The 14,703-nt window shown below is 43.8% G+C and overlaps 1 protein-coding gene across 1 annotated transcript; it reads left to right on the top strand.

Annotated features, from left to right (window-relative positions):
- The first annotated feature begins 5,712 nt into the window (after positions 1-5,712).
- FCRLA (Fc receptor like A) lies at positions 5,713-14,298 on the top strand. Its single transcript, XM_072648823.1, has 6 exons — positions 5,713-5,856; positions 8,131-8,151; positions 8,409-8,591; positions 9,416-9,679; positions 11,440-11,724; positions 13,823-14,298. The coding sequence occupies exons 1-6, from the start codon at positions 5,724-5,726 to the stop codon at positions 14,197-14,199; spliced, it is 1,263 nt and encodes a 420-aa protein (XP_072504924.1). The 5' UTR covers positions 5,713-5,723; the 3' UTR covers positions 14,200-14,298.
- Positions 14,299-14,703: the final 405 nt, after the last annotated feature.

Below are 14,703 nucleotides of genomic sequence, written 5' to 3'. Positions count from 1 at the left end.
CTCCAGGCTCCCACTCCTTGCTTAGCAGCTCTGATCTCTCATAACTGATCTGTAGCTCTATATAACCAGCTTGGTGCTTCTGGCCCCTCCACTAGTGGAGACCTTTCATCCCTGGTTTTTCCAAGTTCCCCAGTGTGAGAAGTCCTAGCAGACGCTATAAAAGACCCAGCATCCCAATTCATGTCAGGTATGGTAGGAACAGAGCCTATTTTATGTAAACTGGACTGGTTTCCCTTTAAGATGTGGGAATTGTCACTGGTTTGGCTTCCTTGTTTCCTGAGGTATAAAAGTTTCAGCCTTTGAGGAGTTGGTGCTGGAGGTTTTAGGGAAATCCTCACTGCCCTGTAGGAGCATATTTCTGATATAGGTGACTATTTCAGAGGCAAAGAACAGTGTTCTATCCAAATTATGTCCTTTTGAATATTCTCTTAAGTAAAGGTGTTTCTTATTGCATTTTGTGGTCCACAAGTGTCTCATTGCATTATAAGCCTAAACCAGCATCACTAGACTCCTTGACTCAGGATGACAGTTCCTGTCTCCACCTCTCACCAGAGCAAGGCCAAAAGGAGCATCACAAGACAAGGATAATAAAGGACATTCTAGGACTAAGGACTGGCATGAATCCACTTTGATAAGTGAGGCATATCCCCCTATTAATTCTACTCTTAAATATTTAGCAAACCTCTACTATGTGCAAGACTACCCATATGAACCAGAATCTGCCCCAAAGGAGCTTATACTTCAACAGTGTCTGATATGTACTCAAATACCCATGGGAAAGGCAGGGAATAAGCACTCACATAGCACCTACTATGTGCATGATACTATGCTAAGCCAAGAAAATCCTTTACAAATATTATCTCATTTGAGCCTCACAACTCTGTGAGGTTAATCTCACTTTAGAGTTGAAGAAATTGAAGTAAACAGAGGTTAGGTGACTTGCTAAGAGTCACACAGGTAGTAAGTGTCTGATGCAGATTGCAAGTCAGGGTTTTCTAATTTCAGGTTCAGTATTCTATCCATTGTACCACTTAGCTGGCTCTATGATACAAGGCATATATCAGAGAAGTACAAAGCAGATATTCAGCAGGGTCCTATGAGAGTTCAAAGAAGGAAGAAGGCCCTTCTAATTGTAGGAGGGATAAGGAATCTTGAAAATCATCATGGAGGAGTTCACCTGAGTTGTGTTTCTTGAAGGAAGATAAATTTCCATAGGGGGAAATAGTGGGAATGGTGGGATAGAGGGTAATTCCATTTTATCCATGCAGGGTGATGAGAAAAAAGTTGTGAGGATAGGATAGGGCAAGATGGGAATGGAGGACACCAAGGAGTCCACTTTTACTGGAAGATTTAGTGTTTTAAAGGAAGCAGAATGAAATAAGCCTGGAAAGGTAGGTTGGAAGGAGATTGTGGAGAGCCTTGAATTCAGGACAAAGATTTTACACTTTTTTTCAATCGATAACAGAAGGCAACAGAGAAAATAGAGAAAAAATGCTTCTGAGCAGAGGCAGAAGATTGAATGGTGCATTGGTTAGATGTGTGAAGGGTAGATTGGATTTATGAGAAAAGCAGGAGAGATCAGAGGAAGAATAGTTAGGAGTGGTAAGGTTCTGAACTAGAGGGAGTTGAAGTGGGTATAGAAAAGAGATCCAGACTGCATTTACAATCATACTCCTTAGTGGATGGCATGAAGCCATTGGATGCTTAAAAGAAGGGGGACTATATAAGATTCAAAAAGGATCTTAAAAGGGGATGTTTTATTGGGGAGGGGTAGGTCTACAAAAACAGACTTTAAAGGAGAAGAATGGTCATCTGCTTCATATAGAGAGAAAACACTGTGTAGTGGAAATCACACTACACTTGAAGTCAAAACAGCTGAATTTGAGTTCCAGCTCTGCATTTCCTAGGTATAGAAACATAATAGGGGCAGCTAGGTAGTGCAGTGGATAGAGCACCAGTGCAGGAGTCAGGAGGATCTGAGTTCAAATCTCACCTCAGACACTTGACACTCACTAGCTGTGTGACCTTTGGTAAGTCACTGAACCCCAATTGCCTCATCCTGGGTCATCTCCAGTCATCCTGATGAATATCTGGTCACTGGATTCAGATGGCTCTGGAGGAGAAGTGAGGCTGGTGACCTGCACAGCCCTCCCTCACTCAAAACAAAGTCAAGTACAAGTCATGTCAACATTTCTCTGATGACATGGCCTTCTTCAGCAACGAAGGACAAACACACACACACACACACACACACACACACACACACATAAACATAGTCAAGTCATTTGTCTTCCATGACCCTCCATTTACTTATTTATAAAATGGGGATAACTATTTTATCTGCCTCACTATGTTGTTATGAAGACAAAATAATGACAATTTATGTTATGTGGTGTTTTGTGGTTAATAAATCGTAAAAAATAATAACTGACCTTTATATATGGCTTTATGGAGTCCTTTGTGTACTTAATTTTATTTGATCTTGTATAATGCTTTGAGGTAGATAATTTGCTACTTTGATGGGTTTGTGATTTCAGTTGTGAAAATTAGCAACCACTGCTGGATCTAAAGCCTAGGGCACTGGGTTCTCTCTCTCTCTCTCTCTCTCTCTCTCTCTCTCTCTCTCTCTCTCTCTCTCTCTCTCTCTCTCTCTCTCTCTCTCTCCTCTCTCCAAGCAGCACAGACCAATTTCAGTTGTAGTGAGGAGCCTAGCTTCTAACGGCACAGGTTAGACTCCTTTCCTCACATCCTTCAACTTATTATACTCCCTACTACCCCCCGCCCCCATGCCCTAGGGAAAATTTTTTAATTTGAGTTTTGATTCATACCTAGAGTCTCTCAAGTGGTAAGCAGAAAGGTGTGTGTGTGTGTGTGTGTGTGTGTGTGTCTGTCCGCTGCCAAAGAAGACCATGCCATCCGAGAAATAATGACATGACTTGCACTTGACTTTGTTTTGAGTGAGAGAGGGTTGAAGCAGAAAGGTACTGCACACAGAAAGTTGTGCAATGTCAATCAAGCATGGGACAGATATATATTAAGCAGGGCTTAACATAAAAGGTGTGCAGTAAAAATAAAACAAGACAACCCAAAAAAAACCCTTAAAACAGGATATAGTGATTAAGACATCTGAATATGAAGAGTTTTCAGGACTTCTGGCTAGGCAATTTTCATTTTATCTCACTCTGCTCCATCCTCCCCAAGGTAGTTATCTTCTGGCAAGTCACACCAGGGATTGGGTTAACCTGACACTTCCCCATCACCTCCAAGAGCATAATCCCACCTTGAAACTAGACAGCTCTAATGAGGGATCTATCCATTCTTTCAAAATCATGAAGTTGTCTCTGAGAATGGACACAGCTGTCTCAGGATCAATGTTTGATTACCTATGGTCAGAGAGTGAAACAGAGTAGAAAATACCACCAAAGGCCCAGGCTCAGATTCATCAAGCTGAGTCTTTCATATACCTGCAAGTACTGAGAAGTCACGATGAAGGATAAGTTGTTCTCTTGTAAAACTTCACTGAGTCATCCCATCAACTCTCCTTGCTCAGTGGGTACTCAGGTGATTGTGGCTTTGTTACCCACAATATTTAATCAAGTGCTAAGCTAACATACATGGTTGACTGGACTCAAGAAGGGCAGCTTTGCACATGCCCTATTTTGTACACAATGACAGAAGCACTCCTTCCAACCCATTCACAGCCTCTCATTTTCTGTGACTCTTGTTCAGGCCCTCCCAATGAGTCCTGCCCAGGAGGTCCACTCAGGAGCCTTCCTCTAGTGGAGCATAGGCTGTGTCCATTGTCCCTCTTGACATGTGATCGGTGAGGTAGGAAGGTAGTGCAAGTATTTTCTCAGTTTTATGGCTGAGGAAATTTAAGCCTGAGGTCATGCAACTATTAACTATTAGAACTCTTAAACTCTATCTTGGGTTTCTCTTTCCACTACACAATGCTTGTGCCCCTCTACTATATGCTGAAGCATATTGTACATTGAAATGTGCCATGCAAGTGTAAGTTGTTTTTTTTTATTATCAGCTTAACAATTTTACTTGTGTAGGCCTGGTTTCTTCTTTCTCTTCTGGACCCATGGAGTCTCTTAAGTCCCACCTGCTACAAGGTTCATCGCCTCAACGTCTCCTTTTGCTACACTCTCCCCACCATAACCAAATTCAGCTCCTCTCAGACTAGACAGCTCCAAGCTCATGAGTGCGTGCGTCATTTACCTTAAAGAGTGAACATTTTCTTTTTTATGTTTATTTTTAGATTCACAAATGTTCAAGCTTCAAAGAAAGTGATATAGCTGATGCCTATGATGGGTTAAATTTGAACAAAGCAGAGTAATCACACACTATGATCACATACCAATTACGGATAAGTGAGAGAGTGTCCAGGGTATGGCAGCTAGAACGGTGGAAGGCCTTGAGTCCATGTTTTATAAGAATTAGGTGAAGGAACTGGAGACATTTAGCCTGAAGAGAAGCTTTGAAGGGGAAGGGGTATATTAAAGCCTATTTTCTGAAGGGTTTCAAAGAGGGACTGAATTTTTAATATTTAGCCCTGGAGCCCAGATAGAACAAGGACAATTTAGGCATGATGTCAGGAACAAACTTTGTAACAATTAGAGCCATACAAAAGTGGGGATGGATTGCCTTGAGGGGTGAAGAGTTCCCCTTCCTTGAAGGTCTTCAAGCAAAGACCAAAGGACCAATTGTCAGGTAAGTTAAAGTGAGAACCCCTTTGGTGTATGGCTTGGACAAGTTGGCTGCTGAGGTCCTTGCCAATTCTCAAGTGCTGTGATTCTGGTGACTCTAACTAACCTCTGTGCAAATACAGTGCTCACCTCAGAATTTCAGACTTCTCTAGGCAGCAACTGCCCTCTGCTTCAGGGCAAAATAGACCTTTTGCTGACAGAACATTTCTTTTATTCTTCATCAACCCCTAATGCTAAGTTTAGACTTCTTGGGAGCATAGATCAGAGTATAAGGAGAGACCTCTAATGGAAAAGACAATGGAGATAGTGAGACAGTTGAGAGGTGAAAAAAGATGCTATTACTGTCTGATCTCCCTTGTCCTAGATCCTCCTTCTTGGGTTTCTCAAGTCATCTGATTCTTCCTGTCTCCAGTTTCTTCAGTATCGGTAGATGTTTCTGGCAGGAGCCTTGGTCTTGTGTCTTCTGGACACCAACTCTTTCAGTGCTTCTGTCCGGGAAGAGTGCTTTGACTATCATGTACTCAGGCAAACTTTTTCACATCAGTAGGGCCTACCAGGATGGCTTGGAAATATTTTTCTCCATTGCTCCAAACTGCTTGGGAATTTTGTCACTGGTGGGTAACAAAAGAAGCTCGAACTAGAATTGCTGGGTCTTTGGTCTGGCCCTGTGAGCAGTATCCTGTGCATACCCTTGTACAAATCATTTCCCTTCTCTTGGCCTCAGTTTCTCCATCTGTCAAATGGAACAACTCTTTCACTACTCCTCTTTCTCCCAGGGCTGTGGTTATCAGTCAGATAACAGATAATCACAGCTGTGAATGGGCTATAAGCAAAGGGGGCAAGGGAGGGAAGTGCTCCAGAGATCCTGAATTGCCTTTAAAAATCAAAAGTCTGGAGATGATCTTAGAGGATGAAGCTTGAACGCAAACATGCAAATGAGCTAGAAATAACCCTGAGGTAAAGTAAAGAGGCAGTTATGTTGAGTTCCTCTTTTCTAATTTAAGAGGTTTCATGTTGAACTCTATCAGTAAGTTGGAGGTAGCAAGAGATCCAAAGACACCCGTCAGGATGTTATGGTGGGACTCTACTCCCTGGACTCCTGTCCTCTCTCCTGTGAGACTGTGGGTAGCTCTGCTGCTCCTGGGTGAGGAGTATGTTTGAGCATTTGTGTGTGCTTACTGTCTTGGTGCTTGGATGTGGGTATGCTTTTGAATTTCTAAATGTACATCTGTCTATGGGTGAAGAATGGGGTTGGGCATAGTAATGTACCCCTATAATTTCTGCTACTGGGGGAAGGCTGAGACTTGGTGGATCTCTTCAGTTTGGAAGCTCTGAGTTGCACTAGGGATAAAGCCAGCTGGGTTTTTGTGCTAAGTTTGGCATTAATATGGTAAACTTGGTGGAGGGAGGGGGAGAGTTACCAGGCCAAGTGGCCCAGATCTGAAGTGAAGTGGACCAAAGCTTCTACACTGACCAGTATTGGGATCAAGTCGATGAGGGAATCATTTCACTTCGAGCCAGGTCATTTTACTTCCAGTCATTTTCACATATTCAGCCTGAGAGAAATACAAAAAGAAAGAAAGGAAGGAAGGAAAGAAGGAAGGAAGGAAGGAAGGAAGGAAGGAAGGAAGGAAGGAAGGAAGGAAGGAAGGAAGGAAGGAAGGAGGGAGGGAAAGGTGATAGATTAAAAGGGGGTTTGTACTGACCTCACCACTTTAGTATTATTATCTATTGATGGTCAGAATTGATTTTTGGAATAAGTGAGTATTCAAGAGAAATTTGAATGGTGGTTGTCAGGAAATTTAATGGACAAGGTGTGGGAAGCTACCCAGGATATCCATTTACAGGGCCTGGGGAACAGATGGATGTAAATGACCTGGATTAAGCTGAAATGATAGATGTTTCTGAGGGAGGCAATCAGGGTAAGCAACTTAAAGGTGAAGATGAGAGAGTGAAAGGCAGAGAGGTGATCTGATTAGAGACTGAAACAGCCAATCTATTAACAAGCATTTATTAAGCACCTACTTTGGGCCAGGCATAATGCTTGGAGATGGATATACAAATACAACAGTGAAATAGCCCCTATCTTCAAGGAACTTATATTAACTTGAGGGAGACAACCATATCTAAGTAGGCATGTACTGAATATAATATAAATAGGTTCACAGTGATTTGATTAATGGGGGAGCACTAGGACCTGGGAGGATCAAGAAAGTAACCAATGTGGTTCTTCAAGACAGAGCTGGAGCTGAGTCTTAGAGGAAACCAGGGGGTAGTCAGAAAAGGAGAGGAGGGATTACATTCCAGACCTATAGGAGAGGTAGGGCAAAGGCACAGAGGTGGAAGACGGAGTGCCACGTATGAGGAACAATAAGGAGGATAAATTGGCTGGACTGCAGCATGTGTGAAGAGGTAGAATGACTGGAAAGATAGGTTGAGACCAAGTTGTTGAGGGATTTAAATGACAAACTAAAGTGTCTATATTTGATCTTAGAAGTAATAGGGATGTCACCAGATCAGAGACAGATTTCTAATTGTAGGACTTGGGATAGGTGGAAATTGAGCTGGAGAAGATAGAACCAAGGTGTGAGTTTGTGAGAGACAGAGAAAGAGAGACACAAAGAGAGAGAAAGAGAGAGAGAGAGAGAGAGAGAGAGAGAGAGAGAGAGAGAGACAGAGAGAGAGACAGAGACAGAGAGACAGAGAGAGACAGAGAGACAGAGAGAGAGACAGGGAGAGAGACAGAGAGGAGAAAGGAGAAAGAGAGAGAGAGAGAGAAAGAGAGGAGAGAGGCAGAGAGAGAAAAAATTAGTTCATAGAATAAGAAGTAGAGTGAGTGTAGGACAGTGATCCTGAATTTTGAGAAAAGGGTAAAAGGTAGCTTTTGTAATAACCAGTAAAGATGGATGGCAGGGAGATAGACTGATGACAAGGACTATCATTGCCTTAAAAATTCTGAGGTAGCAGAGGTCACCTAGCAAGAGATGCCTGATAGATACTGGACTGGAGAGAAGACAATGGGAGGTGGAGGACAGAATCAAGTGAGGAAAGATATTCAAGACTCCTGGGGAGATAAAATCTTCCTGAGAAAGCACAGAGAAGGGAGAAAAATCACTAACAGAGTACAGGAAACTTCATCCTATCCCTGAACTTGTCCCCCAACAAGATCAGAATCTGAGAGTTTAGTCTAGTGGAGAAGGTTGGGTTTGAAGACAGAGGACCTGGGTTGGAATCTTGACTCTGCCACCTTCAGTTTTGTGACCTTAGGCATGTCACAGCTTCTCTGGGCCTCATTTTCCTAGTCTATACACAAGGGAGTTGAATTAGATGTCATCTAAGACCCAGCTCTAAATCTGATCCATCCAATTCCTTCCCACCTCTTCAGAGTCTGATAACCAATCTCTCCGGTCTCTTACAGAAACAACTGGTGGTCGAGCTGGTGAGTTCACCATTCCCTTCTATGCCCCTCATCCTTTTCCATGCCACAGTACCTTAGGGAAGCAGGATCAGTAACTCAAATGAATGAAGAAATTATTGGAGGAAAGGCTTGGGCTATCCCGGCTTTTCCCTGGAATTGGCCATTTCTTGAGTGAGGGGTGGGACTATAGATGAGGGTAGGAAAGGGATACATCCCCCTAGAGACTTTTTCTACCATCCCAAAGTCCAAGCCATCCTCACAAGCTACCTTTACCTCAGTGTTCCAGAGAAAACCAATGATCCTGCAGGGGGGACCACCTCCTGAGAGTGTCAGCAACCATGACAAGCAGGACTTCAGCTCTCATGTCAGCCAGACCTCTGGGACAGAATCAGATAGATACTCTTATGAGACCATCAAGGGCTATGCTTTCAGCAACCCTTTACACTTGATTATATCATATGGTAAGTGAGGGTCCTTGATCCAGTTTAGAGTTCCCTCTCTCTACCTGTCCCCATGCCTACCATCCTCCTTAGCTTCAGGCAAAGCCCCAGCCCACTCCCAGCCCAAACCTCAGACCTCATCTCCCCTCCCAAACTTGTTCCAAGCTTAACCTTGGGATCCACTAGCCCAGTTTTCCTCTCCTGCCTTTCCCATGCCCACATCAAAGATTACCAGGTTAGCCTTCTCTCTATCCCTTAGAGCTCCTGAGTCTTGTCCTGGCCAGGTTCTACCCAACACTCACCTAAGACCCTGGTTCTGAAAATATTTTACAGTGTAAATGGGGGAAATTGGCTATTAAAATAAAAAGCTGAACATCTCCTGCCTGTGGAGTTTGGGTCATGGCAGCCAGATGGTGCTGAGGGAAAGGTCATGGAGAAGGGTTGTTGGAGGAGTGAGTTGAATACTTAATTGGGGAGAGATGTGGTATGTGAGGGGGAATTTTGAGTTGCCAGTGACCCTTCTGGATGCCAGTTACTGGGTACAGGGGCTCTCTGTACTGCTTACTTTGGTTAGGCCCATTACCTCTATTGCCACAGCCCATTTACCCTAATGTCCTCAGGAAACTGTCCCTAGCAATACAATAGGCCTCTCCATCTCCCCCTTCTCCAACTTCCTCTGTAGCTCAAGAAGCATGTAGCACTACAAGGGGTCAGCCCATCCCCCACCTACCTAGGGGCTCCAGCTGCCAGAAATCTCAGAAAGTTGGAGGTGTGGGAGGATGGTGATAAAGAGGAAGATTATAATCCTGAACCAATGAAGTGACTCCCCTTATTTTGGACTGCAGATTGGTTGATACTACAGCTTCCCTCCCAGCCTGTGTTCGAGGGTGATTCTCTGATCCTTCACTGCCTGGCATGGGGGAACTGGCCTCTGTCCCAGGTCACCTTCTACCGAGATGGCTCAGCCTTGGGCCCCCCCAGGCCTGAGCCAGTGCTCTCTATCGGTATGGTTCATGCAGTGGACAGTGGGCACTATCACTGCAGTGGCATCTTCAAGAGGCCCGGTCCTGGAGCCAAGAAGGCAGCTGCTGTGTTTCTTAGAGTACAAGGTATGAGCTGAAGTGGGATGCAGGGGAGGTGCTGGTGCTATGAATGAGAGCCTTTGTTAGGGGCCAGTGACCCAGGCTGGAGTTGGCTGGGGGATGGAGGGTTGAATGGAAGTTGCTTCAACGTCCAGGGGTGAGCCAGCATGGTAAAGTAAGGTCAAAGGAACTCAAGCAACTGAGACTTGCTGTCCCTGGGCTGGATGTGGGAATGTCATTTAAAGAAGAATTTACATTTATAGAACACTTTGAGATTAACCAAGGACTTTCATGCACATTTCCACTGAATTATCTTCCAAATACTTTTACCCCATTTAAATTGTGAGTTTTGCATCATCAGCCACCCTTTTCTGAATCATAGGGAGTGTTGGTAGGAACTGTGGCCAAGGCTCAGGGGTCGCTGGGCTCTTAAGCAATCAACTTTTAAGAGAGATTTGCTGAGGAAGCATGAAACCATAGCACCTTCTCTCCCTCTGACCCTTCACATTTCTTTACTCCCATTATCCTCCTACTTTCCATAGTTTGACAGAATTCAATTCACTCCAAAAAGAAAATAAAAACCTAACACTTATTAAAAGTGCCTTCTATTCTCCAAGAAGCAAGTATTAGTGGCTGGATAGCTGCCCTCAGAACTAGGAGCTCTGGGTTCAAGTCTAGCCTCAGACATATATACCAGCTATAAGACAGATCACTTGGAATTTCAATGCTCTAAACCTGTGGTGTCAAGCTAATGCAAATGGATCCCTGCCAGTCACACATTGACTTCGAAAGTTCCAAATGAACATTATCTATTTGGTATTGTATTATCTTTTATTTTGTTAAAAATTTCCAAAATACATCTTAATCTGGTTAGGGTCCATTCCTGAGTTTGACATCTATACTCTAAAGAATTATCTGAGCATAAATTTCAGAGAAGTTACCAACCTATATTGGTAGAGAGGGTTTTCTCAGCCCATACCAATGAAGTCACACACCGAGTCCCTATCAGACATTGTGTTAGAATCACAAAGACAAAACAGAAACAATCTCTGTCCTTAAGGAATTTACATTCTACTGGGGAAATATAACACAGACACAAGCAAGAAAATATAAAGTATATTTAAAGTGATTTTAGGCAGGAGGAGAGAGTGGCAATAATTTGTGGAGCTGTCAATCAGTAGTATATTAGTAAATGTTTAAAAACCAGTTCTCCCAGAAAAAATATATACATGACATACTTTATGTTTAATTTGCATTATTAACATTTTCTCCATCACTTTTATATCTAGATAATCAACAAAACAATAAAGCAAGCTCTGATTTGTAGGTCTGCTGATTTCTGAGGTATAACACTGAAAATTGAACAACTGACTTGTATGAGCCCCATCCAGCTGGTTCTAGTGCACCCCTGTGGAGTCCTACCAGATAAATAGACAGATAGATATAGATTAATATATCTATATGTATCTATCTCATCTGTCCCTACTTCTGAAGAACTATATCTACCTGAAGACATGAGCCTTAGCCTTTAGGGCTGAGACCACAGTCTCAAAAGGATAGGGGTCCTATCAAGTAACTCAAAGCTAAAGAGAAGTATTTTGACCTTTTGGGGAGAGGGAAAGGGAGGGGAGGGAGCAGGAAATGGAAAGAAGTCTAAGAGTTGGGGGGGTGAATGTGATGGGAATTCTGCTTGCCCTTCACATGTAGGCTGTGTTTACCAAAACTACCCCTCCATCCTCATAGCTCTCCTTTTTCACTTCCTCCTATACCACCTGCCTTCTCCCCAGAGCTGTTTCCACCTCCAACAATGACAGCAACCCCATCCACAAAACCCCAGGAGGGGAGCCAAATGACCTTGAGCTGTGAGACAAAGCTGAGCCCCCAGAGACCAGCCTCCCTGCTTCACTTCTCCTTCTACAAGGATGGTAGGATGTTTCGGGCCAAAGATAGGTCCCCAAAATATAGGCTCCTAGAAGTACAGCTGGGAGACTCTGGATATTACTGGTGTGAGACAGCCACGGAGGACGGCCAGATCCGGAAGCAGAGCCTCAAGCTTGAGATTCAGGTGCAAAGTGAGTGTATGGGGGACAGGGAATGGGTGGGCAGGGAATGGGGCTGATGGGTTAGGTGTGACACTCCCGTGGGGAACTGCCTATACCAGAGAAGTAAAAGGCGATAGTAGAAAGTTCTGGAGAACTTCATTTATTCTGATTCAGCATCCTGTGAAGGGGAGAAAGTCAAAGAAAACACTTGTATGTATCTTCCTTAGTCTCTCCCACTCTCTGACCATGGTGCCTCCCCACCCCAGCCTCACTGTTTAAGTAACAACTCCTAAATAATGAGTCAAAAAAGACCTAGAGCTAGCTTGGTTGGGGGCCTTCTGCAGTTGTTATGGCTATGGATATGGCCATATCTGCAGAGAACACAAAGGGAAGAATCAGTCTGTAGTGGCCACCCAAGGAGCCCACCCTCTGCTACCTCCATAGTAATAAGCCAGGAACATAAAAAGGTGTGTGTCTCCTTCATAAAAAACAAAGACAAAAAAACAGGCTGTTTTATTGGTGCAATTTAAATTCAGAAAGACTAAATCTCTAGGACAGAGTATAATTTAACTCAAATTGCTAGAAAGTTTCCTGAGGGTATTTCCATTTCTATTCTTTCAAAATACTAAGACTTGATTAATGCCTCCCATGTAACAGGGTAGTAAGGTGGTAAAATGGATAAAGTGCTGGGCCTAGAGTTAAGAAAACTCATCTTCCTGAGTTCAAATCTACCCTCAGATACTTACTAGCCGCATGACCCTGGGCAAGTCACTTAACCCTTTTGCCTCAGATTCCTCATATATCAAATGAGTTGGAGAGGGAAATAGCAAACCACTCCAGTAACTTTGCCAAGAAAACCCCAAATAGGGTCACAAAGTGTCGGACATGACTGAATAACAATGCTATAAGGTTGTGGACTTTTCCAACTTCCATCTCTTCTCCCAATATAAACTGGGGGGGGGGGGGGGAGGGGTGTAGTCATTGTTCATACTTTGTTGCCAAAGAAGACCATGCCATCAGAGAAATGATGACATGACTTGCACTTGACTTTGTTTTGAGTGAGGGAGGGCTGTGCAGGTCACCAGCCTCACTTCTCCTCCAGAGTCATCTGAATCCAGTGACCAGATATTCATCAAGATGACTGGAGATGACCCAGGATGAGACAACTGGGGTTCAGTGACTTGCCCAAGGTCATACAGCTAGTGAATGTCAAGTGTCTGGGGTGAGATTTGAACTCAGGTCCTCCTGACTCCTGCACTGGTGCTCTATCCACTGCACCACCTATAGATGCTGAACAAAGAGAAAGAACCCATTCCATTCCCCATCAAAAATTCTTCCTTCTAGCTATTTTCCCCCAAATTCAAGGGGAGATTAAAATTCTTCCTGTCTTTGATTCTTATGGTTGTTTCCAAAGTACATGGTAGCTTGGTCAGAAAATGAAGTTAGAAGAAATATCTTTGACTATTGCTCCCATCCCATCATGCCCAGACATACCCTAGATGGCCCTAGCCATTCTTCATCCTACATAATTAGGATATTCTCTGTGTATGCATGCATGCGTGTGTGTGTGTGTGTGTATGTGTGTTAGGGGAGTAATAAAGAATGTAGGAGGGATAATGCTCAGGAATCCTGGAATAAGAGTTCCCCTGGGTCATTTCTCCCCCATATATCAGGGTCCCACAATGTCTAGCATAGACAGACCTGAGAGAATAGAGGCTTCTCTATACTCAGAAATAAAGCTGTTACTGACTTTGCAATACAGTATTAACAGCCTTTGATGTATGCTGTGCCTTAAGATCTCCATCATCTTTCAGTATAGTCCATTGCAGGACATTTCAAGAGAGATACACAAGTTAGAGGTCTACAGATCCATAAGGACATCTCTTCCAGACAGAGGTCTCAACCAGACACTTTTCTTTCCCTCCCAACAATGACACCAGCCCTCTGAAGAGCAGTCTGGTCCAGAAGAAAACTGCTTGGCTATAGGCCAATTCACTGGGCACAGAGGCTAATGTGCTCATCAGGGGTAGTAATGGTTGTCATCTTTCTGCTACATAGATAAATTGCACCAACTTTCTCCCAGTTTGCAACACTGTGACCCTGACTTCTGCTTTGTGTCTTCTAATAGATTCTTCCTCAAGAAGTCCTCCCAGAGCGACTGTTCCATCTGCTTCAGATGCAATTCCTGAAAAGCCAGCAGTTCCAAAACCAGCTCCTCCAGATCCCCAGAGACCATCTCAGTCCAGTCGCCCTTCCTCAGGAAGCCAGCCTTCTGATGGTCCATGCTCCAACCCTCCCCTCACAATGCACGATCCTCACCTGAACTACCAGATGCAAATTCTGCTTCGTCATATGCAGAATATAAAAACCCTGTTGGGCCACGTAATACTAGAACTCAGGGATCTCTCTGGACACCTTCAGTCCAGTGTTTCAGGAGCAGCTGAAGGGCCAGCTCCCAAGGCCAGTGGGGCCCCAGGAACTTCTAGGGGGCCACAGAGGGAATGAGCCTGAGACCGGACTCTCCTGATAACAGGATCTGGGTCTTGAGTCTTTGCTGCTAGGTTTTTTGTGTCCCCATCAATTCATGCTTTTCCACAATTGTAGGTGGGGAACATCTTGTCAAATTTGTGTGTGTGTGTGTGTATGTGTGTGTGTATGTGTGCATGTGTGTGCATTTGAGTGTCATGAATTATATTCTTCTAATTCTGGGGCAGGGATTGGGACCATATGGCAAGAGAGTTCTGAGAAGACTCTTACTAAGAACCTTCCCCCACCCCACATGAGACACATGGGTCACCAGATGGATAGTAAGACAACCAGACTTCCCTGGACACATTGGTTCTCATGTTAGTGATGAGGATTTGAATGGAAAACTGCTAGGTTGCTATAACCTCTGATACAGGCATACCCAGAGAAAGGATGGCTCAGAAAGCATTGTTAAATACTCAGATGACACCGATGATGATGTAACAGTCATCACCAACAAACTTTGTGTTCTCTATACCGAAG

The sequence above is a fragment of the Notamacropus eugenii genome, chromosome 2 (assembly GCF_028372415.1).
Source record: "Notamacropus eugenii isolate mMacEug1 chromosome 2, mMacEug1.pri_v2, whole genome shotgun sequence".
Taxonomy (NCBI): Eukaryota; Metazoa; Chordata; class Mammalia; order Diprotodontia; family Macropodidae; genus Notamacropus; species Notamacropus eugenii.
Note: the sequence above shows the minus strand (reverse complement) of the source record. Positions and strands in the feature narration are given on the sequence as shown.